The sequence below is a fragment of the Seriola aureovittata genome, chromosome 6 (assembly GCF_021018895.1).
Source record: "Seriola aureovittata isolate HTS-2021-v1 ecotype China chromosome 6, ASM2101889v1, whole genome shotgun sequence".
Classification (NCBI taxonomy): domain Eukaryota; kingdom Metazoa; phylum Chordata; class Actinopteri; order Carangiformes; family Carangidae; genus Seriola; species Seriola aureovittata.
The window spans coordinates 19,896,613-19,919,116 of NC_079369.1; the positions used below are offsets into that span (position 1 = coordinate 19,896,613).

The window sequence follows — 22,504 nt, forward strand, 5'->3', positions numbered from 1 at the left end:
CCTGCCTTTCCTCACGCACGCAAACACGCACAAAAAACCCCTCCAAGAAACATCCTTTTTCACCCATGTTGTCACATGTCCTGTCCTGGCGGCGTCTCGGCCCTCTGTCCCTTCTTTGTCCCCGGCCTCCACCTTCACGTTTCACCTCACTGTGACGTGTGATAGACCTGCCATGTGAGACTCACGCTACTGTCCTTCTCTCCCCCCCCCTCACCCACTCTCCTCCCTTTCATCCCTCTTCCCACTCCCTCCCTCCTCCTCCTCCTCCTCGTCCTTCTCTCCTCATCCCTCCTCCCTACTTCCTCCACCCCTCAACCCCACACAGAGAATGACCAGCCATCCCTTGTATGGTTTGACAGAGGGAAGTTTTATTTAACCTTTGAAGGTAAGTTTCTCTGCACCAGGGTAGTGTGCGCACACACTCTTTAGAGGCTCATCTGTGCAAGCTTTGCCCCCTGCCCTGCCCTGCCCTGCCCCTTCTTTCCTCCCTTCCTCCTCCCTTCCTCCTTCTCCTCTTCCTCCTTTGCAGTTCCTCCATCACCCTAACCCACGCCATGCTAACACCTGGCTGAGCCCCCTCATATGCGGTTATCAGTGTAGTGTTGTCATACTCTACCTTCTCTTCCTGACATTATTCATTCTCATTTCGTCAGCACTGACCGCCTTCCATTCCCTGAAGAATCATCGTTCTTCGTGTACTTTACTAATCTCTTTGTCGCCACTTTACTTTCCGTTCCTTTTTTTTTTTTTTTTTTTTGGTCGTTTGGTTTTCGGTTTGATCTTTGGGATCTCTGATCCTCTGTGATCTTGTCTGAATAATTCAGTGTTAACAGCATGTCTGGAATAAGCATGCACATATCTCTCAGTCTTTCTCTGTGTCTTTCCTCTCTCATCAACATGTGGCTATTTAATTAAAAGTGGACGCCAGTGTTTACTGTATCAAAACTTAAGAAAAAATTTGAGGGAGATTTTTGAAATAATTTTGTTAAGTTCTACAGTTTCACAGTCAAAGAGCAGAGAGAAATGGGTATCTTCTGCAAACATAACCTGCTGTTTTCATACTACCCTACTAACATTAATGCTGTCAGTTCAAATAGTTTTAAAGTTTCGTTTCCCATCACAACAGTTTGTACATCATGTTTTGTTTCTCATTTCATCCACACACTGTTGGTTAGGAAGAGTGTAGAGTCCCGATGTAGCAATTAGAGCATGTAGAATATCTATTCTAACTCTATTGATCGCTTGTGTTTTATGCTAATATTGTTTTAATCTGACTGATGTGAAACTCAGGTTGGGGCTTTGAGTGTAAACAATTTTTTTGATGATGTGGCCTTGACTTTGGCCATAAAAAACAGAAAAGCATCAGTCTACTTACCTGCATGTGTGTGTATGGGTGGGTGTGTGTGGGTGTGTGTGGGTGTGTGTGGGTGTGTGTGTGTGGGTGTGTTCCCTCCAGGTTGCTCCAGAGGGCCCAGTCCTCTCACCATGGGGGCTCAGGACACTCTTCCAGTGGCCGCTGCGTTCACAGAGACAGTCAACGCCTTCTTTAAAGGAGCCGACCCCAGCAAGTAAATGAACAAACGGCTCACTTTCATACAGACTGACACTTTTTTTTTTTCATTCATTAATATTTTTTGTCTGTGCATGATGTGAGCAGTGTCTTTATTCAGTTAATACAGCAATACGTAAAGGATAATGCTTAATTACTTAACCCCCTATTTAGCATTTATAAGCAGTATATAAATACTTGAAGGGTTCGTAGATATTTTAGATGTCCTTATATAAGGACATGAAAAATACCTGATGTTCTTATATCTTGGGATTTATTTATCTATTTGTCAAAAACTGTAACTTCTCTTTTCGAGCATAATTCTCTTATGATGAACAAAAACCTTCATGACTGTTGTATTAGACTGCATTAGGTTTAAGTGTACCTAATAAATAAAGAGCTAATGTAGCGTAATGTCAGGCAGACATCACTGTCTGACATTAACTTATTGATTTTACACAGTGTGTGATAATGCCATTGCTTTTTAATTTCGTTTATGTTGTGTGAGTCATGATTTATAAAACACTGAATGCATGAAGGCTGTGATCCAGGCTCAACGGACACAAACTTTTTTTTTAAAGAAATGACAGTATGAGAAACAAATCATGCATTTTCGACAAAATACATTTGAGCACTGTTTTTCTCTTTCTCCCCCCTCCCCTCTCTCTCTCTGACCGTGTTCTCCTCCTCTTCCTCTCAGGTGTGTTGTGAAGATCATAGGTGAGATGGTTTTGTCGTTTCCGGCGGGAATCACGCGGCACTTTGCCAATAACCCGTCCCCCGCCGTGCTAACCTTCAGCATAACCAACTACAGCCGACTGGAGCATGTGCTGCCTAACCCCCAGCTCCTCTGCTGGTAATGACACCGCTGTGAACTCACCACCTCACTCTCAGACGGAGAATAATAATAAATACAGTTTTTACTGGAGGCAGTGTCTCAGTGAAGAAGTGATTTATTTTGGGATTATACTTTGACTCTGACTGCATCTTCCTAACTCACATAATTCAAGTCTGAATGCTTAATGTCTAACTTGAAAGTGCCCATAATTTTTTTATGAGTGTCCTAATTTAACTAAACCTCATTAAAATCAAATCAAATGTTCGTACTTACTGTGCATTATAATTATAATATTAATGTCACTTAATGTAACATCATATATTCAAAACGACTTTGCACCAGGATCCTGTTACATAAGTCATCCTCTTATTATGTTTGAAAGAATGTAGATATTAGTAAGTGCAGACCTTTTCAAATATGTTTGTTTCCAATTCAGTGTATTTTTCATAATATATTTCATCATCATAAACAATCACACAACAAATCCTGTTTTCCACCAATTATATTCAATATTGGCAGAGCAGACTTGAATAATATAACATTTCTTAAACAGTGAAAACTGAAATTGTCTTTCACATAGAGATTTCTCAAAAACTGTATATATCAGCAAGAAGAAAAAAAATAATCAAAGGTTGGCAAATGTAAAAATGTGTGAATGTTTAAAAAAGTCTATTTCAGAGTCTTAAACCTATTAAAAATGAAAAAAGCTCTAGATGTCATTGATGATTCACATATTTCTGTAAACTGGTAAAAGCATCTGATAAATGGCTCATAAAACATTCACGATCCCATATGAAAGAGTTAAGCAATGATGAGTAAAGATCAGTGAGATCATTTCAGGCTCTAATGCAGGCTGCTTGTTGAGTCATTTTGAGGTCATCTGAGTTCAGACCAACTACCTTGAACAGAGGTCAGCTTTTATTTATCACCCTTTTCTGACTCATTTTTGCACCTGTTGTAAAATACGAAAATAATAGCTAACCAAAAATCACCACTCTGAGGCATTAAAAGTTTATAGCATCATCATATGATTATTTATGAATTGAAATTATGAAGTTATTCAAATTTAGATATTCCTGAACCCCGCACAGCTGTCGTGACATGAGTGTAAAGCCTGACCTCTAGTGGCTCATTGTTCACATTAAAATACCTGTCAAATATTGCTTTGACTTTGAAATGCTGCTAAGAACTGCACTCTACTTTTACACCATAGCACATTCACCAGATTAGTACATGACCAGGGTCAGATAAAATATCTTTGTTTTGATTTTGCTTTTCTACATTGCTTCCTCACCAGTGACACCACCACACAAGCCAAGGCTGATGCCAAGGACTTCTGGGTGAACATGCCAAACCTGATATCCCACTTAAAGAAGGTGGCAGAGCAGAAGCCACAGGCAACATACTACAACGTGGACATGCTCAAGTATCAGGTAAACCCAGCCCTCCAGAGTCATAACTTTATATCAGTAAGATGAGAGATACACAGCAGCTTTGACGAGATGAACACTGATGTATTTACAACCCCCCATCTTCCACTGTTTCACTGTAAAGCTCATTTTACAAAACACCAACTGCAGCTATTATCTGCTGAATGTGTTTTTTTTTTTTTTTTGGAGATGCTTAAATGAGCTATAGGACCAACATGACATTATGCTGGAATCCCTAAACCTTAGGATAAAACAAAAATATGTTGTGTGTGCATCCGTCTATCTGTGTGCAGGTATCGGTGCAGGGCCTCCAGTCCACTCCACTGAACCTGGCAGTGAGCTGGAGGTGTGAGCCCACCAGCACTGACCTGAGGATAGACTACAAATACAACGGGGAGGCCATGTCAACGGCGATGGCCCTTAACAACGTCCAGTTCCTCGTCCCCGTCGACGGAGGGGTTTCGAAACTACAGGCTGTCTTACCTCCAGCTGCATGGTACAGTCTAGACATTGTCTAGACTTCTTATTATGTAATATATTGGCAGTAAACTAAATGGGCTGATGTTGTAAATAGGCTGTGTTTTCAGGGAATTCTCATGCACTGATAAACCTTTCAGTTTTAAATGTGGAACATGTTTTGGGGATCTTCTTCACTTGTTTTCTGTTTTAATCCTGACAGGAATGCAGAGCAGCAAAGAATCCTTTGGAAGATTCCTGATATCTCACAGAAATCTGAAAACGGAGGTACACTATGATGATATTATTACATACAGTATAGTAATTCTGGTTGTTGGAAAGGCTTCTGGCTTGAGTGTAGAGCAACTCATACTTTCAGTTTTATATTCATAAAATCAGACCCAGGTGAAATTTTCCTTTGTGCTGAAAAACAGAAAAAGGGATAACCACAGATAATAGCTAGGGGATTGAAAGAGATCCTTAAGATGAGAATAGAATAAAACCAGGACAATTTTTGTCACAAAATGGGGCAATCAGGTGCTTAGGGTTTAAAAGTCCCTTAATTGCCTCCTTCAGCTGTGGTTTAATAAAAGCCTAAACAGTGTTCAGATTTTCCTCAAGTTGTGGCAGAGTTTCTGTAGACCTGTCGAGCTGGCCAGTGTTAACCGCTGAACTACAACTTGCACCTGGAGCCATGGATGCAGCTAAGCAGGCTACAGGAAAAAAAAGTGAAGCACATGATATCCCTCAGGAAAGGACAGGGCCGCAGACAGTTGTCAGCTCTTCCTGAAGTAAACAACGCCCCCGTCTGTCTACAAATGGTATTACAGTTATTTCAGCAAACCTGATTTTGTGACTGTTTTCAGTACGACGTCTTACTGCACTGTGGTTTTAATGTGTTGAATGTCTCCAGAGCTTATTCTCTTAAGATAAACTAGTGTTCATGATATCATCTACAGTGAAATATTTACACATATTTTCAAATGATAAAGAATAGTTTGATTTGTGCACCAGACTTGACAAACACAACATGAAGTTCTTTAATTTCACTTAGTACCTGGCAGTCAGCCTTCAGGGCTTACCTGATGTCCAGGGAAAGGACAGTAAACAAGATTATTTCATTTTCTTTCAAACATGATCAGATTAACCCTCCTTCCTTTGGATTTGGATGATTCACAATATTATTCTCTTTGAATGGTATCTCATTGTATGGCATCTTTTATCGTTTTAATGTCCTCTTACAAAAAGTGACCCTCTGGTCATGGGTAATTTTCTTTTCAAATGAATCTCATTCAGTGCTTCTTTGAAATCTGTACCACGTAAACATTTTGATATTGAACAGGCTTTGATACAACAGCCTGTTCCTGCACTCAAAAGTTAAATATAGCAACATCTGTTGTCATCTACAGCTGCAACCTGTATTTATAATTTTTGAAAACAACCTATCATTCTGCTGTCTGTTCAAAATACTTTCCAAAAGTGTCTATATTTGAGTTTTCCATCTGGGTCTTGTCCTCACATCACTGTCTATGAAACATCCTAAAATCTTTCCTTGTACCTTGCTGACTTCTTTCTAAATTCGCCCTCTTCCCTCAGGCGTGGGGTCGTTGTTAGCACGCTTCCAGCTAACAGAGGGTCCCAGTAAACCAGCTCCACTGGCGGTGCAGTTCACCAGTGAGGGCAGCACCCTGTCGGGCTGTGACATTGAACTAGCTGGGCCAGGATACCGCTTCTCTCTCATCAAGAAGAGGTTTGCCGCAGGTCAGTTTAGCATTTGAATAAAAGACGGTGTTTTCCAACCCAAAATGTTATCTATCACTGTCGCTTTGAGCAAGTATAACAGTACATCAAACCTAAACTGGTGTTTTAACATGGGGAGTTATTTGATTTTCTCATATGATATTAAGGTATGTAAAAGTATAATCATCCTCATTTAGTGTAAAATACTAACATAAGTAAAAAGGAATACATGTTCATTTTTTTGTTTTGTTGTTATTTGGAAATTAGTTTTTATTAATTTATTCTTGAAAGTCTGTTTATCATTCTCTATTATACTGATAATGTGTTGGTCAAGGCATAATATACTTTTTCTTAAAGTAGACCATACATACTAATTAGGATAGGAGTCTTAATTTTTGATGTGGTGATCTTATTGGAAATCAGTAAACCACTGTATGAAATTACCTATTGTTTTTTGTAATGCAAACTACTACTGTAGTAACTATCTCTGAAGTTTAAAATAGATGTTTTTTTATATTATATTTTTATATTTGTTTACATTTTGCTAACTGGCACCATTAAAATTAAACAGAAGCTGTTAGCAGTTCCTGTTGGTAGTGTGTCCATGGATATACAGGCACCTATCACTGGATTACATTGGTACTGAAGCAAACCTAAAAACAGAATGATTGTCAGGCAAGTTATGCAGTTATATGGAGTGTCTTTTTCTGATTTGATTGGGTTGTAACTCCAACAAGAAAAAAATTTGACACAAATTGGGGCAATCAGGTGTTTAGGGTTTAAAAGTACCTTAATTGCCTCCTTCAGCTGTGTTTCACAGCTGCTGCTGCAGCTGACCTGCTCACATCTCTCCCTCCTCTATCCCCTGCAATAGATCTATAACAGAACCATAAATGGACTGAAACATAACCTAAACATTTCATTGGCATTTTGCAGGAAAATACCTGGCCGACAACTAACCCATGCTACTGAGCACTGTTGAACAAAACAATAGCAGAGGACTGAGGTTGACACCGAGGACAGAGGACAGACCGACACCAGACAGACTCTCCATGGACCTTTTCCGAACCCACACAACAGGTCCGCAGCCTACCCAGCAGTATTGTATAACTTGCATATAGCATCGTGGAACTGTTTTAGGTCATGTAATTATTGTATTTGTATTCATTTCATAACATCTGTATTGCTGCAGTTAGACACCTGGGTTCTCCCCTCCTCTAAAGTCTGTGCCTCTGTCTTCATCCTCCTCTGGTCAATGTTTGGTGGTGTTTTTAAAAGTTTCACTGCAGCTGCCTGACCGAAGACATGGACAGAAAGATGAGGGATGAGGTTTGCTGTTCCCGGTCCAGAATATTCCGGCAGTAAAAATACCCTTAAGTAAGATCTTTGTGGTCAGACATACACCTCTAGCTCTGACACATCCAAAGTTAGAGTAAGTAGAACTGAAGCAGGGCCCAGGAAAATACATTGCAAGTTATACACCTTCATTAGCACATAAGAAAATCGCAGCTTCATAAATAATCCTTCTGTTAGGATCTGGGCTCAAAGCCAGAGACAGCTGTTCTCACTGACTTGCACTGACAGCGGCCATTTGTGTGGCTTTGGCCAGCAATCGAATGCATTTACTGATGCAGTTTGACACATGTTGTCACAAGCAATTCGACGAAAGATGGTGTTTCTTGCCGGTGCTTATGAGCAATCGAAACACAAGAGCAAGAAACAAAAAAAAAAAAAAAAAAAAAAGTTTTTCACGCATCGCCTACTGGTACTACAGGGTCACATGACTTTGGATCACATCCTTTTTAATATAAATGCACTGATCAGTCAATCAAACTGTTATTTTATTTCTCTGGAATATACACACATGGAGAGGTTTTCAGCAAGTTAGGCAGCTGCAATGATAAATCAATGTACTGGTTGCAAAATAAGAAAAATATGTTTTTTCCCGTCAGAACAAAAGAAGTGTACAAAGTGTCATTTTAAATTAATAATATATATCTTAAAGGGCGTTTGGTGTTTTCCTTGTATTGTCAGATAGCCTTTCTGTTGTTCCCAGGACAGCAGTGTTAGACTCCAGAGTACATGACAGCATTCTATTTTTATTTATTGATGACGATGATTTGTTGTATAAAACATGTGAGTCTGTATATGAATAGAATTTGAATGGTATCACACAACTCAGAACCCTTAAAGGTATAAATATTTGAATTCTCTCTCTTCTTTTTTGTTATCTGTGTAGTTGGGTAACCTGTGTACAGTATAAGGTATAATTTTTGAATTTATTTCAGATATAATTTTTTAACTCAAGTGCAACAGAAGATTTGAGCTATATATGGGTGTGGGGGTAATTTAAAGAAAAAGATAAATATCTTCCTGGATGCTGTGTAATGCTTTGTGAAAGCAGTGTTAATGTAGAGGTAGCTATACCATGGGCAAGGTCCACGCTGTAAAGAATCAATTTAATATTTTGGGAAATATGCTTATTAACATTTTTGCTGAGAGCTGGATAAGAAGATCAATACCGCTCTCATGCCTTTGTTAAATAGGAAGCTGGAGCCTAGCGATGGTTAGCTTAGCTTAGCATAAAGACTGGAAACGGGGAGGGAACAGTTAACTCTGTCCATACGTTCCACCCACCGGCACCTTTAACACTCACTTAGTAACACAGTATGTTTTCATTGTTTAAAATGTACAAAGAACCAAGTTTATAAACAAGTGGCAATGTAACGTAGCTTTTTAACCTTGATAGTAATGGTGGTCAGTTCATCCACTATCTTGGTCCAGACTGAAATAACAACAATTATTGGATGGATTGATGAATTGAAATAAGTTTGGTGCTCCCTTAACTTCTCCTGTAGCGCTAGCACGTCAACATTTCAACTACTCCAAAACTAATGACTGTACCTTACTTAGACCTGATTAACAAAAATTAACATGTTAACACACCAAATGAATATTTTTAACATTAGGCAATACCTGCTACATATCAGCTTGTTGGCTTTGTCATTGCGAGCATGTTAGCATGCTGACGTTAGCATACCAAGACCAAGTACAGACTCGCAGAGGTGTTAGCTGAGTCTTAAGTCTTGCTAACTGTTGGACAGAGTCAAACTGTTTCCCCCTGCTTTCGGTCTTTATGCTAAGCTAAGCATAGCTTAATATTTAACAGTCAGACATAAGATTGATGTCCATCTTCTCGTCTAATTCTTGACAAGAAAGAAAACACTTATTTCCCAAAATGCTGAACTGTTCCCTTAAATAACAACAAGACAATAATGACAAAAACAAATCAGTTTTCCTGAGCAGCAGTAACGAAGTTTGGTGACTATGGTGCCACTACTGGAACAGGATTTGTTTACTGGGACCAGCTTGTCTTTTTTTTTTTTTTTTTTTTTTAAATCAAACCTCATGGTGATAAATCAAATCTTCTCAGTTCCCACATCTACCTACGCAGTTATCACCTCAGCTTTGACCATGTGTCATCAGTGAAGCTTCTCACCTGCCTCGTACCTGTTTCCATTCACCTCAGTGATACCTAAACTCCCCTATTATATCATGAGCACATCCCCGATCATCCAGCCCACTCGAATCCATGGCTTTATTTTGCATAATCGTAATGGTCTCTGTGAGATGACAAGAGTTGAATGAGGTTGTGGAGCGAGGTTAAGTCGACCAAAATGCTTCTTTCTGTTTCGTTTTGTTTTGTATTTTATGTCAGTCAGTCCTCTGTTAAGGAGAATAAGCTGAATATTTTTAAAACGGATAAAAATGAAAAAATATTATATTGTTTAATGTGAAAAAAAAAACACTGTGCTGATGATGTTGAACTTCCTGAATGCTCTGACACTCAACATGAAGAACAAAAAGTGTGTGTGAAGTGTAGCTGAAGATCTCTGTACTGTACTGTATGTCGGCATTCTGCTAAATGCAACCAATCGTAGTCCTTTCAGAGCTGTCGTAGAAGCATCGTAGTCTGGATTTAGGACAAGAGACCTGTTTATCTCATATCAATAGTCCTATTCAATGATGTAGTACTTTTGATTGGACAGTTTTTAAATATATGTGGTTATTTGGCCACTGATAAAAATCAGATCTGGATCATGCAGTTAAAATAAAAATCTTATTCTTGACCAGATTTTCAGATTTTTTTGTGTGCAGACCCAGTACAAGAGAACACTGAGGTTGCATTTTGTTAAAGTGAGGTGATGATGATTGGTGCCATTTAGCTCCTGGTAATACATTAGTGAGGTAACATTTTCTTTCAGTCATGTCAGTCTTTCATCTATTTGACTGGCGGAATCAACGTGCCTGAGAGAAAGTTGTTACCTTTTGGGTGAATCTTGAGGCTATCAGTGCAACAGTCACTACAGCATTATCTACAGACGCCCACCATACACATCCCCCACCATGCATCTGTTTTAAATTACCACTACACTACAGCTTACAGGTCTTTCTGCTTGAAAGGCAAAACAAAACTCAGTCTGCTGGTTGCTTGATTATTCTTTGTATCTCCTGATAAAAAAAACAATGGATCAAAACTCATATTTTCCAGATCTTCATCTCCGTGGTGAATTTGTCCTGCAGTAATTCATTATTGCATGCAGAGCATGCAGTAAAAGGTGGGGCATCTATGATGATAGATAGTACTGAAATGACGTGTTGTGCTGAGTGTCAGTTACCTGTATTAATGTTGAGAGGAGAGCAGGGAGTGTGTTTATGTGTGCTATAAGCCAGAATGCTTTTTGGTTCTGTACCGTTAACCTCAAACACATGTGCAAGCTGTTTGTACAGTACATAACAATGCTAAGATGAACTGAGAAACTTAGTTTGCTTCTTTCCAAAACCAATAAAAGTTCTAAATGGATGCCCGTGTCCTGCAGTTTCCTTTATATTCTGTAATTCCGTGTTATTTAGTCTTTCTACTCAGTACATACAAAAAAAGTACAACTGGATATTCTTTTTTTTTTTTTTAACCACATTAGCAGCTAGGTGTAGGGATGATAATGTCAGTCAGTCAGTCCACCACCTTGGTCCAGACTGAAATATCTCAACACCTGCTGTTGTTGACTGATTCCTCTGGCACCACGAGTTCCCTACCCTCAGGTTGGGAACCAGAGCCTGAGGCCACCATGATGCCCTTTTTTCTTTTTTTCTTTTTTTAATAAGAATCTTAGTAACACTAGGTTTGATAAAGTAGTGCCCAGTGTTCAAGACTGTAATGTCAAAAAGATGTCACACCTCACAGAGTGCCAGTCCTGTGCAAGAACATTTATTTGACAAAAATAGCAAAATGATAGAATACAGCTGATGTTTCCTATAAATACATCGAAGCACTGATGGAAATTTTACAAAAACTGCAACCTTGTGGAGACTCACTACATACGGGACACAAGCCCGGGCTGAATCTGAGTGGGGAGTGATACAGTCCTACTCCTTTGAATACCATCCCTGAGTGCATTTACATCAACTTATCTTTGTTTCTTAATTCTCATAGATTCATTTACACCATAAATATATACATATTTATGGTTGCACACGTCTTCCAGCTCAGGTTTTCAGAAACATGTTCTCAGATGCTCAAGTGGTCCACATTCATGTCTACAGTCCTCACAAGTTAAGGTAATAAATCAAAACCCACAAAAATATCAAAAGCAATTAGAAAAACAGCAGTTGTGGATATGAGCATTATTGCACATACAATACAGTGATCACATTGTTTTAAAAACATCAGCGTTGCGATTCAGATTTGGTTTCTAGTAAGGCAAGATGGGAGAAAACAGTCAGTTTGGTCACGTGGAGAATGAGAGAGAAAGAGAGAGGGGGGGTCATCCTCAGCAGAGGAAGGTGAGGTCGCTCTTCCTGCAGCCCACCTGGCAGCACACGGTGGTCAGCATGTTGTTAATGTCTCGTCTGGTGAGCTCAGAGCCCGGGCTGCTGCTGCTGAGGCTCTCCAAGCTGTTCTGTTCCCCTGTTGGCAAATGTGGAAAAACAAAACATGTAACATGTAATATGACTGGCACTGAATGCATCCCTATACCTGGAAGACGTATAATGAAATAATTCTATAGTAAAATTAATCATCATTAAGTATTAGTTTTTCATTACTTTTTTTATCAGTTGTTTCCACGAATAATGGATGGACAACTGTTTTCAGATCAGTCTTTTGTAATTTATGTCCATGTTCTCATTAAATAAGGAAACTCTAAATGACTGTAAAGATTAACTCAGTGCTATTTGTCTTCTACAGTGTCACTCTGCTCTTTCTAATCAACCCGCCATGATAGGCTAACTGGGTTTGAGTCTCTGTCTCTGTGTGAGACAGTGAGAGAGTGGCTGCCCAGGGAAGAGACTGCTCCAGCATTTAATCATGATATGTGGCCTCCGGCATAATAATTCCAAACAGCAGACACTGCGTCTTGGTGCTGAGGCACCTGTCTGCCTGCACACCCACTGCAGCTTTTGAATTAATAGTACACAGCATACGGTACATGCACTAAAGAAAGCCAAGGCAGTCTGGAAAGCTGCCAGTCAGTAACTTTCAGACACATGAATCCTCTTTATTCTGACAGCTGCTTATGTTTCAGGCTGAGGAATAAGATGTCACATGCAAAGAATGGTACTCTAGCAGACGAACTCAGCAGCCTAGTGAGTTCAGATTTTGATCTGAGAGATAATGTCAAATAGAAAAGGAGTATTATTCCACGAAAGGTGGATGCAAACTGCAAGATTCACTTTTAACTTTAAGTGATTTTTTGCAAAACACTGGTAGAACCATCACACAATATCTAAGGTTTCTTCTAATCTTTACTAAACTTGCCATTTGTTATTTAAACCCTTTGACAAGTTGCAGCTCAGGGGTGGGTCATTTAAAAAACTAACTAACTAACTGTTTGATAGACAGATAGATAGATACATACTTTATTTATGTCTATTGTGGTCAAACAATGTTCAAAACTGCAGAACCGCTTTAAATTCAATTGAACAAGTTTAACAGGTTTAAGGACATGCCAATTATGTCTCCTAATATACAGTATCTTAAAAGAGGAGACAACACAAGCCGATACAGAATATATATGTGACACTGTCTTAGTGTGGAATAAAACCATTTTCAACAAACTTCAGTCTACTCAAAGGGAAACCATATGTTGAACGAATTTTTTTTTTCTCATTGAGATCTCAGAGAAACCCTGAGAAAAGAGTAGAAAACACAGTAATAAACTTCATAGGAAAAGTGTGTAGGTAACAGTGTGGCGTGCAGTGCATCTACCGCACAACAGGACTGAGTTTAAGGATAAATCTACACTGAAACAGAAAAAGAAAAATCCACTCATTTGTACCCATTTGTCATAAGACTAACCCTGAACCAAGGAGAAAAATGGTTGTAATTAAAAAACAAAAAAGAAAATATTATTGACTCTTTTATTTATCAGAATAAAAGAGGAGAAGTTGTCTCACCGTCCATGTCTGACTCAGTGAGGAATCTCCTCCAACGGGAGCCTCCGCAGGTGTAGACGACAGCCCTCAGGAACTCTCGACCGCACAGCTTCACTGCCTTCACCTCTGCTCTCACCTGGTCCACACACACCACTGCACACAGGAGCAGAGGCAGAAACACCAGAGCCCGCATACTGGATACCTGAGTGTCTATACAGAGGTTTGTCTCTTTGTTGGTTGTTGGTTTGTTTGCTTTCAGAAACCACCGCAGCTCCTCTGTCCTGAGCTGTTCTTCTGTCCGTTTATCTTCCCCGGCTGACTTTGACTCTTCTCTTTAGGAGGCTGCAGCACAAGTGGACTGGCTGTTGATCCACTGCTTGCATCTCCCTGCATTATATAGCATCCACCTTTCACTTCATCAATGCTGAGTATCTCTCCACCTCCCTCTGACTGGCACTCAGCCCATCCGCACACAGTCCTCACTCATGTCATGACAGTCAAGTCGTTTCATGTTTCCGGTCATCTCCTCCGTCACCATTTTTAGCCGTCTAAGAGAGAGTGACTGCCATCAGCCCTTTACAACCCTCAACTGACAATCGCATTAGATGAGGAGCATCCTCCTCAGCCTCTCTGTGATTACCTGATTGCACCGACCTTCACTACACTGCATGGCTAATTAAGTGATGCAAAGTGATTCCCCCTGCAGTAAAAAAGATGTTTCATCTGTTTACAACACTTTGATGGCCTGGTTGTCTTTCACTTTACAGCAGTTTGGGCGATATGAGAGTTAAAAAGTAAATGTTGACCGTCCATAATGCAGCTCATTATGTCGCTGCTGATGATGCTCAGCACGACATTTCAGCTCGATCATTGACAGTGGAGGTCTCTACTTAGGATGTCCATGAAATGATATTATATTTGGTTGGAGACATGCTGTATGGTGGCAGAAACCTTATTGGGAGCTGACAAACATTTTCCTATAAGGTCACATCTAAAGTGGTAAAGGAAATGCACATAAATGGAATATATCCTGTTTATTGTGAGCATACTAAAAACCTCTGTTGTTTTCCAGGTCGAGCAATTGTTTATTTGCACAGTGAAGAGTCTGCATTGGTGATCTAAGTATTATATTAGTATTATTATTATCATTATTATTATTTTTATTATTATTATAGAGCACCTCAAGCAATAAGCACAAAGTATTTTTCAAAGATGAGAAAATTCAGACATGATAAACATTAAGGACAATTTAAATTTTTTGTGAGTATTGTTTGAAAATGTACAAGCAGCATGACTTCATCAATGTGAAGTCTTGTAAACCCATGCAGGCTTGGCATACTTGTATGCACGACACCATGATAGGAAATTCATTAATTTACTCGTTCATTGTCAACAGATTAATCTCTATGATAACTCTGCAAATGTAATATGGACAAAAGCTCCAAAACAAGCCAGTAAGGTGTGTTTATCACGCCGCATCAGCAGACACAAGCTTATTAATTTTGCCTGAATATGCTGGCTATGTTCCATAGATGGTTTCTGCCATCATTCTGAAAAGCTGTAACATGATATTTGGTCTTTGTCCTAGTTATTACTGTACATGCTGAATTTTACGAATTTCAAAGAGTAACAAATGGTGAGTTTTGCTGTCACAGAATGTCGTTGAGTGTGTTCAAGTGTTCTGAATAAGAAATGAATAAGTTCAATAAAGATGTAAGCACTTATTTTTGTTAACATCTAACAATTACAGCTCCTGATGAGCTGTGTGCATTGATGGCTGTAATCAGAGCTACAACTTCTTTTGTCATCATGACCTCAGTTTTGTCGGACTGCTCTGATTACTGACTCACTGACCTGGAGAGGCAAAGATGACCTATAGATTTACGATGACCCTGAATGGCCCTAAATGACGTATAATCACCAAGGTGAAGGATAGATTTGTTAAAGCTTTCCTCCAATCATGGTGGGAAGTTATTGGCTTCATAAAATTAGAAAGCTCCTACATGTTTTCCTTTTCAGTATCCAAACAGTTTGAATCTTTTGTTGTTAATTTGTCTGTGTCTATATTTTTACTCTGCAATTCCCAAAAACCTTGAACTAAATCTTTTTTGTAAAAAATTGAACTCTATACTCAGTATGAAGCCAAACAGGCAGATGTGATGTATGCAGATAAAATCTGTCCTAATGAGATTGTTCATATCTCAAGGAGACATTCAGTCGCCCATTTCTCCCAGATCCAAACCTTACGACAAGAGCAGCCAGATAAATGGATGAAACAGGCACAAACCTAATTGGCTCGGGAATACATCAGTGTGTGCGTCTTCAGTCTATCTGAACCCAGCAGACTGAACACTGTCCCCCACAGCGTCCACCTGAGAGACAAGAGCCAGAGAGACACTCAGCTGTGTTTGCCATGTGAGCCGGCCATCAGGTGTCTGCGTGTCATTGACTGACTGAGGGAATAATGGTGTAAAATTGCTGGCATAAAATGCTATAAAGCCAGCAAAAGTGCATTGACACAGACTGCAGGACGGTATAATGTCAACAAAAGGCAAAGATTATGTGTGGTAGTCTAGTACGTTCAATAAAAACTCATCAATTGTCAAAACAGAGTATCAAATATTTTACCTAGCACTGACTGATGGTAATTAAAATTAAATTCTATTTTCTGATAAAGTTCACAAATTGCTTTACAAAGAATAAAAAATAAAAACACACAAACTAAACAATGAAAGCAAAGGCAAGCAAAACAGAAAGCAGCACTTTGTTACCTTTAATAACTATGAGAGAAAAGAGACGTTTCATTCAAGAGTTTTAAGTTTATGAAAGTTATTAAAGCCTCACTGCACCTCACTGCACTCTCCCACACTGATATTATTGAGCTGAGGCAAACAGCAGGGGCGTCATTGGAACATCAGCAGCAAAGTGCACAATTATTCGGCCAAGGTTATAGGCGGGAAAAATAAACCAAACTTTCATTTGGTTGAACACAAATGTCATTTGTTTAGGGGAGATTATTATTTTTAAATGATGATGAAGTATTCTACTGTAGATTTTTGGATGATGTCATTGGATTTTGCAGCTTATTAACTTAATAATGGAACTAAAATTGGATATTGTAACCTAACACTTGTTGAAATGAAATATTAGCTCTTGACTTTAGTGTAATAACAAGCGAAGCCCCGTGGTCTACGTGTTTTGCACATCAATCTTAATACAAGCCTTATCAGAGGAAGGTGACTGAATGTCATTTTCCACATGGAATTTTAACTCATCGTTCTGTCTTACAGCTCTTACAGACTGTTGGACCAGGAGCTGTCGTCGAGGATGAGGCCGTCACATGCGTCAGTCAGGAAGACACGGACATCCTGAATGAACAGAGCAGAGCAGCAGAAAAGAACAATTAATGACGTCAGACTCACAGAAACAAGTAGAACAAGAAACACAACCTGAGCATCACTGATATTTAAAATAGTTTCAAATTGCTTTTAATATTAAGACTGTAGCTACCACATTTACTCTACTTACTGTACTTAAGTACAAATTTGAAATTAGTAATTGAGATTTTATAAACAAAATACATGAAGAGCTTATAAAATATGATGCTTTGCTGTAGATTAAAACTACAGTCAGTGAATTGATTTGTAGACAGACTGAAAATTAATTGGCTATAACTCATTTGATAATTGAAAGTGATTTTTCATGTAAAATGCTGAACATTTCAGCTCAAATGTGAGAATTTGCTCATTTTCTTTTGAATTATTGAAATTATTTTATTTCATTAGATGTTTAGTCCAACCATTGGACTCTTTTTTTTTTTTTTTACAGTCAGTCAAACCATAGAGAAAATGATCAGCAGATTAATACTTACAAATAATAATTGAATTAAATCTAAATGGTATATCATACACAGTAATATAACTATCAGTCATGTGAACTATTTACTTTTCAAACTTTCAATTTTCCAAGTACTTCTACTGCTTTAAGTACATTTTCCCGATTATACTTTCACACTTTTACTTCAGTAACATTGTCAATACAAGACATTTACTTGTAACATGATATTTTCACAGTGTAGTATTAACACTTATACTTAAGTAAAGCATCAGAATATTTCTTCCACCAGTGAATGTTAACGGCCCAATCAGTGATTTAAAATACAGAAGTTACATAAATAGCTCACTGGTATACTCACACAAATACATGTAACTCAACATTTTGTATGTTTCTCAACAACTGTGTAAATATGGTTATGCAAACAAAAGTATTTTGTAGATACATTTATGTAACAGGTATGTAAATACATGAATCTGCGACGAGGTGTAACACCAACACAAAATGGCTCATTAAATGTGTTTTCAGGCCATTGAACCTTCATCCTTTTTCCTCTCCACTGCGTCTGCCTTTTCCTTTCACAATAAATGTATCCTGTTTTCAATCCAGAATTGACAGTACATGACCATATACAGCTGAGTTTGACTTGGATGGAAATTGTGACTGCTTTCAAAATTCAACTCAAGAACATCCTGTATGTTTTAATCCTAATCCTGTTGGTTATAATCATCAACTTCAAAAAACATTGCATTGCATTGTGGGAGGCAAAATATTTTAAGTGCAGTGTCAGTGAAAATCACCAGAGGACAGATTTTGAGTTACATATATATATGTATATATATATATATATATATATATTTTGCCTTTTGTTTCTGAACATGAATGGTGAGACCAGTCCGAGCAGTGTGGCCTAGAAAGTTTAAAGCTTGATTTAGAGATGTATCAGAAAAAGAAAATGCCTTTGAAACCTCTAGCTCCACCTGCTGAACATAGAGGTAATGGTCATGCTGACTGGTAAACGGTTTATAAGTGAATGTTAATTATTTTTCTAGAGCTGTCCTTAACTTAACCCACTTTCATAATAATTTAGCTTCCCTTGTGTAGTTGTATACCTGGAGAGGAAGCAGGAATGGGTGAAGACACGATGAGAGGAGTGAGAAAGGAGAGAAAACCTAAAGTTAAGAGAAGGAGAGAGGAGGACAATATGTGATGAAGAGCGAGGAGGAGAGCGGTGGTGAACAGGTGAAAAGAGGATAGAGGAGGACAGAGGAGAAAGTCAGGATTTGCAGAGTGAGGAAGAGAGTAGAACAGGAGGAGTGAAAGAGAAAGGGAGGAAAAGAATGAAGGAGATTTTCCAAAATGCCAACAAATATGGGTTATAAGAAGAGGTTATGAGTCAACAGCGTAACCGACTCCTCCAGTCCTGCAGGTGGCGCTGTGTGTCCCTGCGCGGCGGAGGAAGACTGCAGCATGGTGTAGGGACCAGGGAGGGACCTTGGATGTTTTGCAGCTTGTCAACTTTATAGACATGCCACTATTTGTTCAGTTACTCAGATAATCAACTCGGAACAACAGACACTAGTTATCGACTTTAAGGTGAGTCTCCCAGGTTCTGCGTGCGTACGTACGTACGTTGTAGCTTGCTAACTGAGGAAGCGAGCCTTAGCTATATAAAGTGAATCAGGGAAGGCTTTGCTAACATGCATCACTGAACTGTCAGTCATATCCACATTGTCTGAATCCACTGCTTTCATTTAATACATCTGTGGATAATTCAAACGACTAAACTGATACCTGCAGGAAGCGACTGAGTTGTGACGACCTTGGCTTCACCTGTTCTGTAGTTGCATGCTGGGACTACAATTTACTGTAGTTTCCTATAAGTCAGCAATTCCTGCAGATAAAATGCATTTGTCACTATGGTAAGAGAATCGTTCAGATCTTTCACTTAAATAAAAGCAGTAGTTATATGCGCATATAAAAATACTCCATCATATATATAAAGGAATCCTATTAAAATCCTATTCATGTAAAAGTGTATTAGTGATATCACAAGGACATAGGGATAAAACTTAAAATAATCATAATGCAAAATGTCCTAGTTCACCATATTGTTTGTAGAATTGCGTTAAATGGAAAAACATAAGTAAAGTACCTCATATTTGTGTTTAAGTACAGTACCTAAGTAAAGTAGTCAACTTACTTTGCAGCAGTGATTTTAGGATTGCCACAATGCATTATTTTCATTATTGATTAAATTGCTAGTTATTTTTGTGAGTAATTGAATAATTGTGTAGTTTATAAGAAGTCAGATGAAAGCGAAAAATGCCCATCTCGTTTTCCCTCAGTTGAATATTATGTCTTAAAATACTTGTATTATTTGACAAACAGTCCAGATTCAAGGATATCTACATTCATTGTCCAGATTATTGAGGACACTTAAGCTAAATCTTCCCTTCGTGAGGGTTGTAATGTTCAGTTTTTATTGTAAGTGTTTTAGAGAGGTGTTGATTCAACTGTGTGGTTATTTTGGAGGACGTAGTTACTGGTGCCGTTGAATTGTGTTGTATTGTACTGATGAGTGTTTCTAATATTTTGTCCACCCCATTTATATCAATGGGGTAGGGGTAAAATATAAAAATTGTCGATTTAACTAAATATCTCAGCTCAGCTCTTGTTTCATCTATTCTGCGAAACAGCAGTACATCTGGATCTACCATGGAGCCTGTCATGCATCAGGTTTGGCCGAGAGTCCTCCAGCGCCTCCGCAGAACTCTGATTCTTTCAAAGAGGAACCATTCAGGCTGTGCTGAGCACACCGCCGTTCCTGCCTCCACTCATTCCAGACATATCAGACCCACACTCCTGGTGTCACGTATCTACCAGCCGACAAGCCTGCGTGATGTGGGGCAGGAGAGCCGACTGCAAGGAGAGATGACCTGTAAGAGTCAGAGGCTCATGCAGCAGGCTGGGCTCATCCATCCATCCAACCCAGGGTGTTACTACTACCTTCCTGCCACTGTCCGCTCCATGGAGAAGCTGGTGAGACAACATGTTTATTTTGGCATAGGAATGATAAAGGTCAAGGAGGGTCATCTTGTGGTGCCATGTCCACAAAGACAGTGTATATGGTCTCATTTTTGTTCCATGAAATGTAATACGTGTTGTCCTTAATCAAAAGGTGAGAGTGATTGACCAAGAGATGCACGGGATCGGTGGGCAGAAGCTGGACATGCCCAGTTTGTGCTCGGCTGATCTCTGGAAGACCAGCGAGCGCTGGGACTTGATGGGAAAGGAGCTGCTCCGTCTGAAAGACCGCCACGGAGTCGACTACTGTTTGGGTCCCACACATGAGGAGGCAGTGACGACTCTGGTTGCTCACCAGGCAAACCTCTCCTACAAACAGCTCCCTCTGCTTCTCTATCAGGTAAGCGTTCAGCCCCGTTGTTATCACTAGTGTATTTGTTGGAAGTAAGCTGCAGTTTTACAGTTTTCTTTTGTATAAAACAGATTACCCGCAAATTCAGGGATGAACCGAAGCCGAGGTTTGGTCTTCTTCGAGGGAGGGAGTTCTACATGAAGGACATGTACTCATTTGATGTGAGTGAGGAAGCAGCTTATCAGACCTATGAATCTGTGTGCCAAGCATACACTCGGCTCTTTGCCCGGCTGGGCCTGCGTTGCGTTCAGGTGCAGGCAGATACAGGAAATATCGGCGGTAAACTCTCCCATGAGTTCCAGCTGCCAGCAGACATCGGTGAGGACCGGCTTCTGGTCTGTGGGGACTGCTCCTTCTCTGCTAATGTAGAGACCATGTCATCAGACAGAACTGACTGCCCACAGTGTAAGACAGGCACGCTGGTAGAGTCGAGGGGCATAGAGGTCGGCCACACCTTTTACCTGGGGAAAAAGTACTCTCAAGTATTCAATGCCACCTTCAGCAATGTTCAGAACAAGCCTAGTGTTGCTGAAATGGGCTGCTATGGTCTTGGAGTAACCCGTATTCTTGCTGCAGCCATTGAGGTGATGTCAACAGAGAAGGGGATCCGCTGGCCAGGGCTTCTCGCCCCCTACCAGGTTTGTGTTTTACCGCCAAAGAAGGGCAGTAAAATGGATGAGGTGGCAGTCTTAGCTGACAACCTGGTTCACACTTTGGGAGAGACTCTGCCTGGTTTGAGAGGTGAAGTGGTTCTTGATGACCGTACACAGATGACCATTGGAAAGAGACTGAAGGACGCCAGCAGACTGGGCTACCCATATGTTATTGTAGTAGGGCAGGGCGCTTTAGAGGAAACACCCAGGTTTGAGGTGATCTGTCAGCAGACAGGTGAAACGATGTTTCTCGGTCAAGATGGACTGTTGGATCTACTCGGAAGAGTGGAAACTGTATGAATTGCATCACAACTCTGAATGTGGAAATAAGTGCTTGTCTGTAAGCAAGCAAAATATGTGTGATTCTATGAGTGAGGTGGTGGGAGGATAAAAGCCTTGTATGTTATTTTAACGTTTTGTCTTGTGTCAGCAAGGGGACTGGGAGGCCTTTTTCCTGGTTCTGTATTTTGGTTTACAAAGTTTTAAAACCAGAATTTACAAATTTTTTGACATTGCTGATTGGAATTAACTTACTGTCACAACAAAAGCTTTGTAATGGACCTTAGGATATGGAATTATGCTCTGTTTCTGTGATGTAAGAATGTCACAGTTTTACGGTTTTGTGGCCTTTCATGTTTCACATACCAATAAAAACATAAACCACCAGATATGAACCGAAATGATGACCATTTCATATTGTGTTTTAATATGCATTTGCATCTGAACATAGAAATGCTGCCATAATACAACTCAATGCTGGTATTTGGTAAATGCTGTAAATACAATCATATCATGGAAGTCAAGGAAAAGCAAAAACTAAAATTACCACACTATTAGTAGATATACTCAGGTTACCCTTATACCTTGGTTAACAGATTCTTGTTGCTTGCCTCATTTTGTATTTTATTGTTTAAAATAATAAATTGGCAGGCTCTGTATTAATTTCTTTCATCCTCTATCTGCTTCACTCTCTTTCCTATACAGTCTTCTCTACTCTTCCTAATGGGTTTAAAGCAAAAAAAAAAATATATATATATTCTGACTGAATTTTTTTCTTACAGATTTCCCATCTACTATTTGTAAAACAAGTTACAGAGGCAGCCCAAGTTAGCCTTCATCGCTTGCTGGACT

The 22,504-nt window shown here is 39.4% G+C and overlaps 3 protein-coding genes across 11 annotated transcripts in view; 2 read left to right on the plus strand and 1 right to left on the minus strand.

Annotated features, from left to right (window-relative positions):
- The window catches only part of sgip1a (SH3GL interacting endocytic adaptor 1a), a 73,613-nt gene extending 62,736 nt beyond the window's left edge, over nt 1–10,877 (plus strand). For 7 of the 8 annotated variants that reach the window (XM_056377780.1, XM_056377786.1, XM_056377783.1 and 4 more), the window contains 8 exons: nt 326–385; nt 1,457–1,568; nt 2,250–2,405; nt 3,685–3,820; nt 4,111–4,313; nt 4,497–4,561; nt 5,870–6,034; nt 6,950–10,877. In XM_056377780.1, the coding sequence (XP_056233755.1) occupies nt 326–385; nt 1,457–1,568; nt 2,250–2,405; nt 3,685–3,820; nt 4,111–4,313; nt 4,497–4,561; nt 5,870–6,034; nt 6,950–6,972 (920 nt within the window). In that variant the 3' untranslated portion in view covers nt 6,973–10,877. The remainder of the gene's footprint in view (nt 1–325; nt 386–1,456; nt 1,569–2,249; nt 2,406–3,684; nt 3,821–4,110; nt 4,314–4,496; nt 4,562–5,869; nt 6,035–6,949) is intronic. The other variant, XM_056377785.1, reaches the window with a different exon arrangement.
- Nucleotides 10,878–11,276: 399 nt separating this feature from the next.
- On the minus strand, nt 11,277–14,134 carry insl5a (insulin-like 5a). Its single transcript, XM_056379147.1, has 2 exons — nt 13,469–14,134; nt 11,277–11,981 (listed from the first exon to the last, which is right to left on the minus strand). Exons 1-2 carry the CDS (start codon nt 13,638–13,640, stop codon nt 11,845–11,847), a joined length of 309 nt encoding a protein of 102 aa, XP_056235122.1. The 5' UTR covers nt 13,641–14,134; the 3' UTR covers nt 11,277–11,844.
- Nucleotides 14,135–18,359: 4,225 nt separating this feature from the next.
- Nucleotides 18,360–22,041, plus strand: pars2 (prolyl-tRNA synthetase 2, mitochondrial). 2 transcript variants are annotated; one of them, XM_056378684.1, is made up of 4 exons: nt 18,360–18,877; nt 19,984–20,323; nt 20,463–20,708; nt 20,792–22,041. In XM_056378684.1, exons 2-4 carry the CDS (start codon nt 20,000–20,002, stop codon nt 21,671–21,673), a joined length of 1,452 nt encoding a protein of 483 aa, XP_056234659.1. In that variant the 5' UTR covers nt 18,360–18,877; nt 19,984–19,999; the 3' UTR covers nt 21,674–22,041. The 2 variants fall into 2 exon arrangements, with proteins under 2 accessions (XP_056234659.1, XP_056234658.1); XM_056378683.1 differs by having other exon boundaries at nt 18,363–18,877; nt 19,981–20,323.
- The last annotated feature ends 463 nt before the right edge of the window (nt 22,042–22,504 follow it).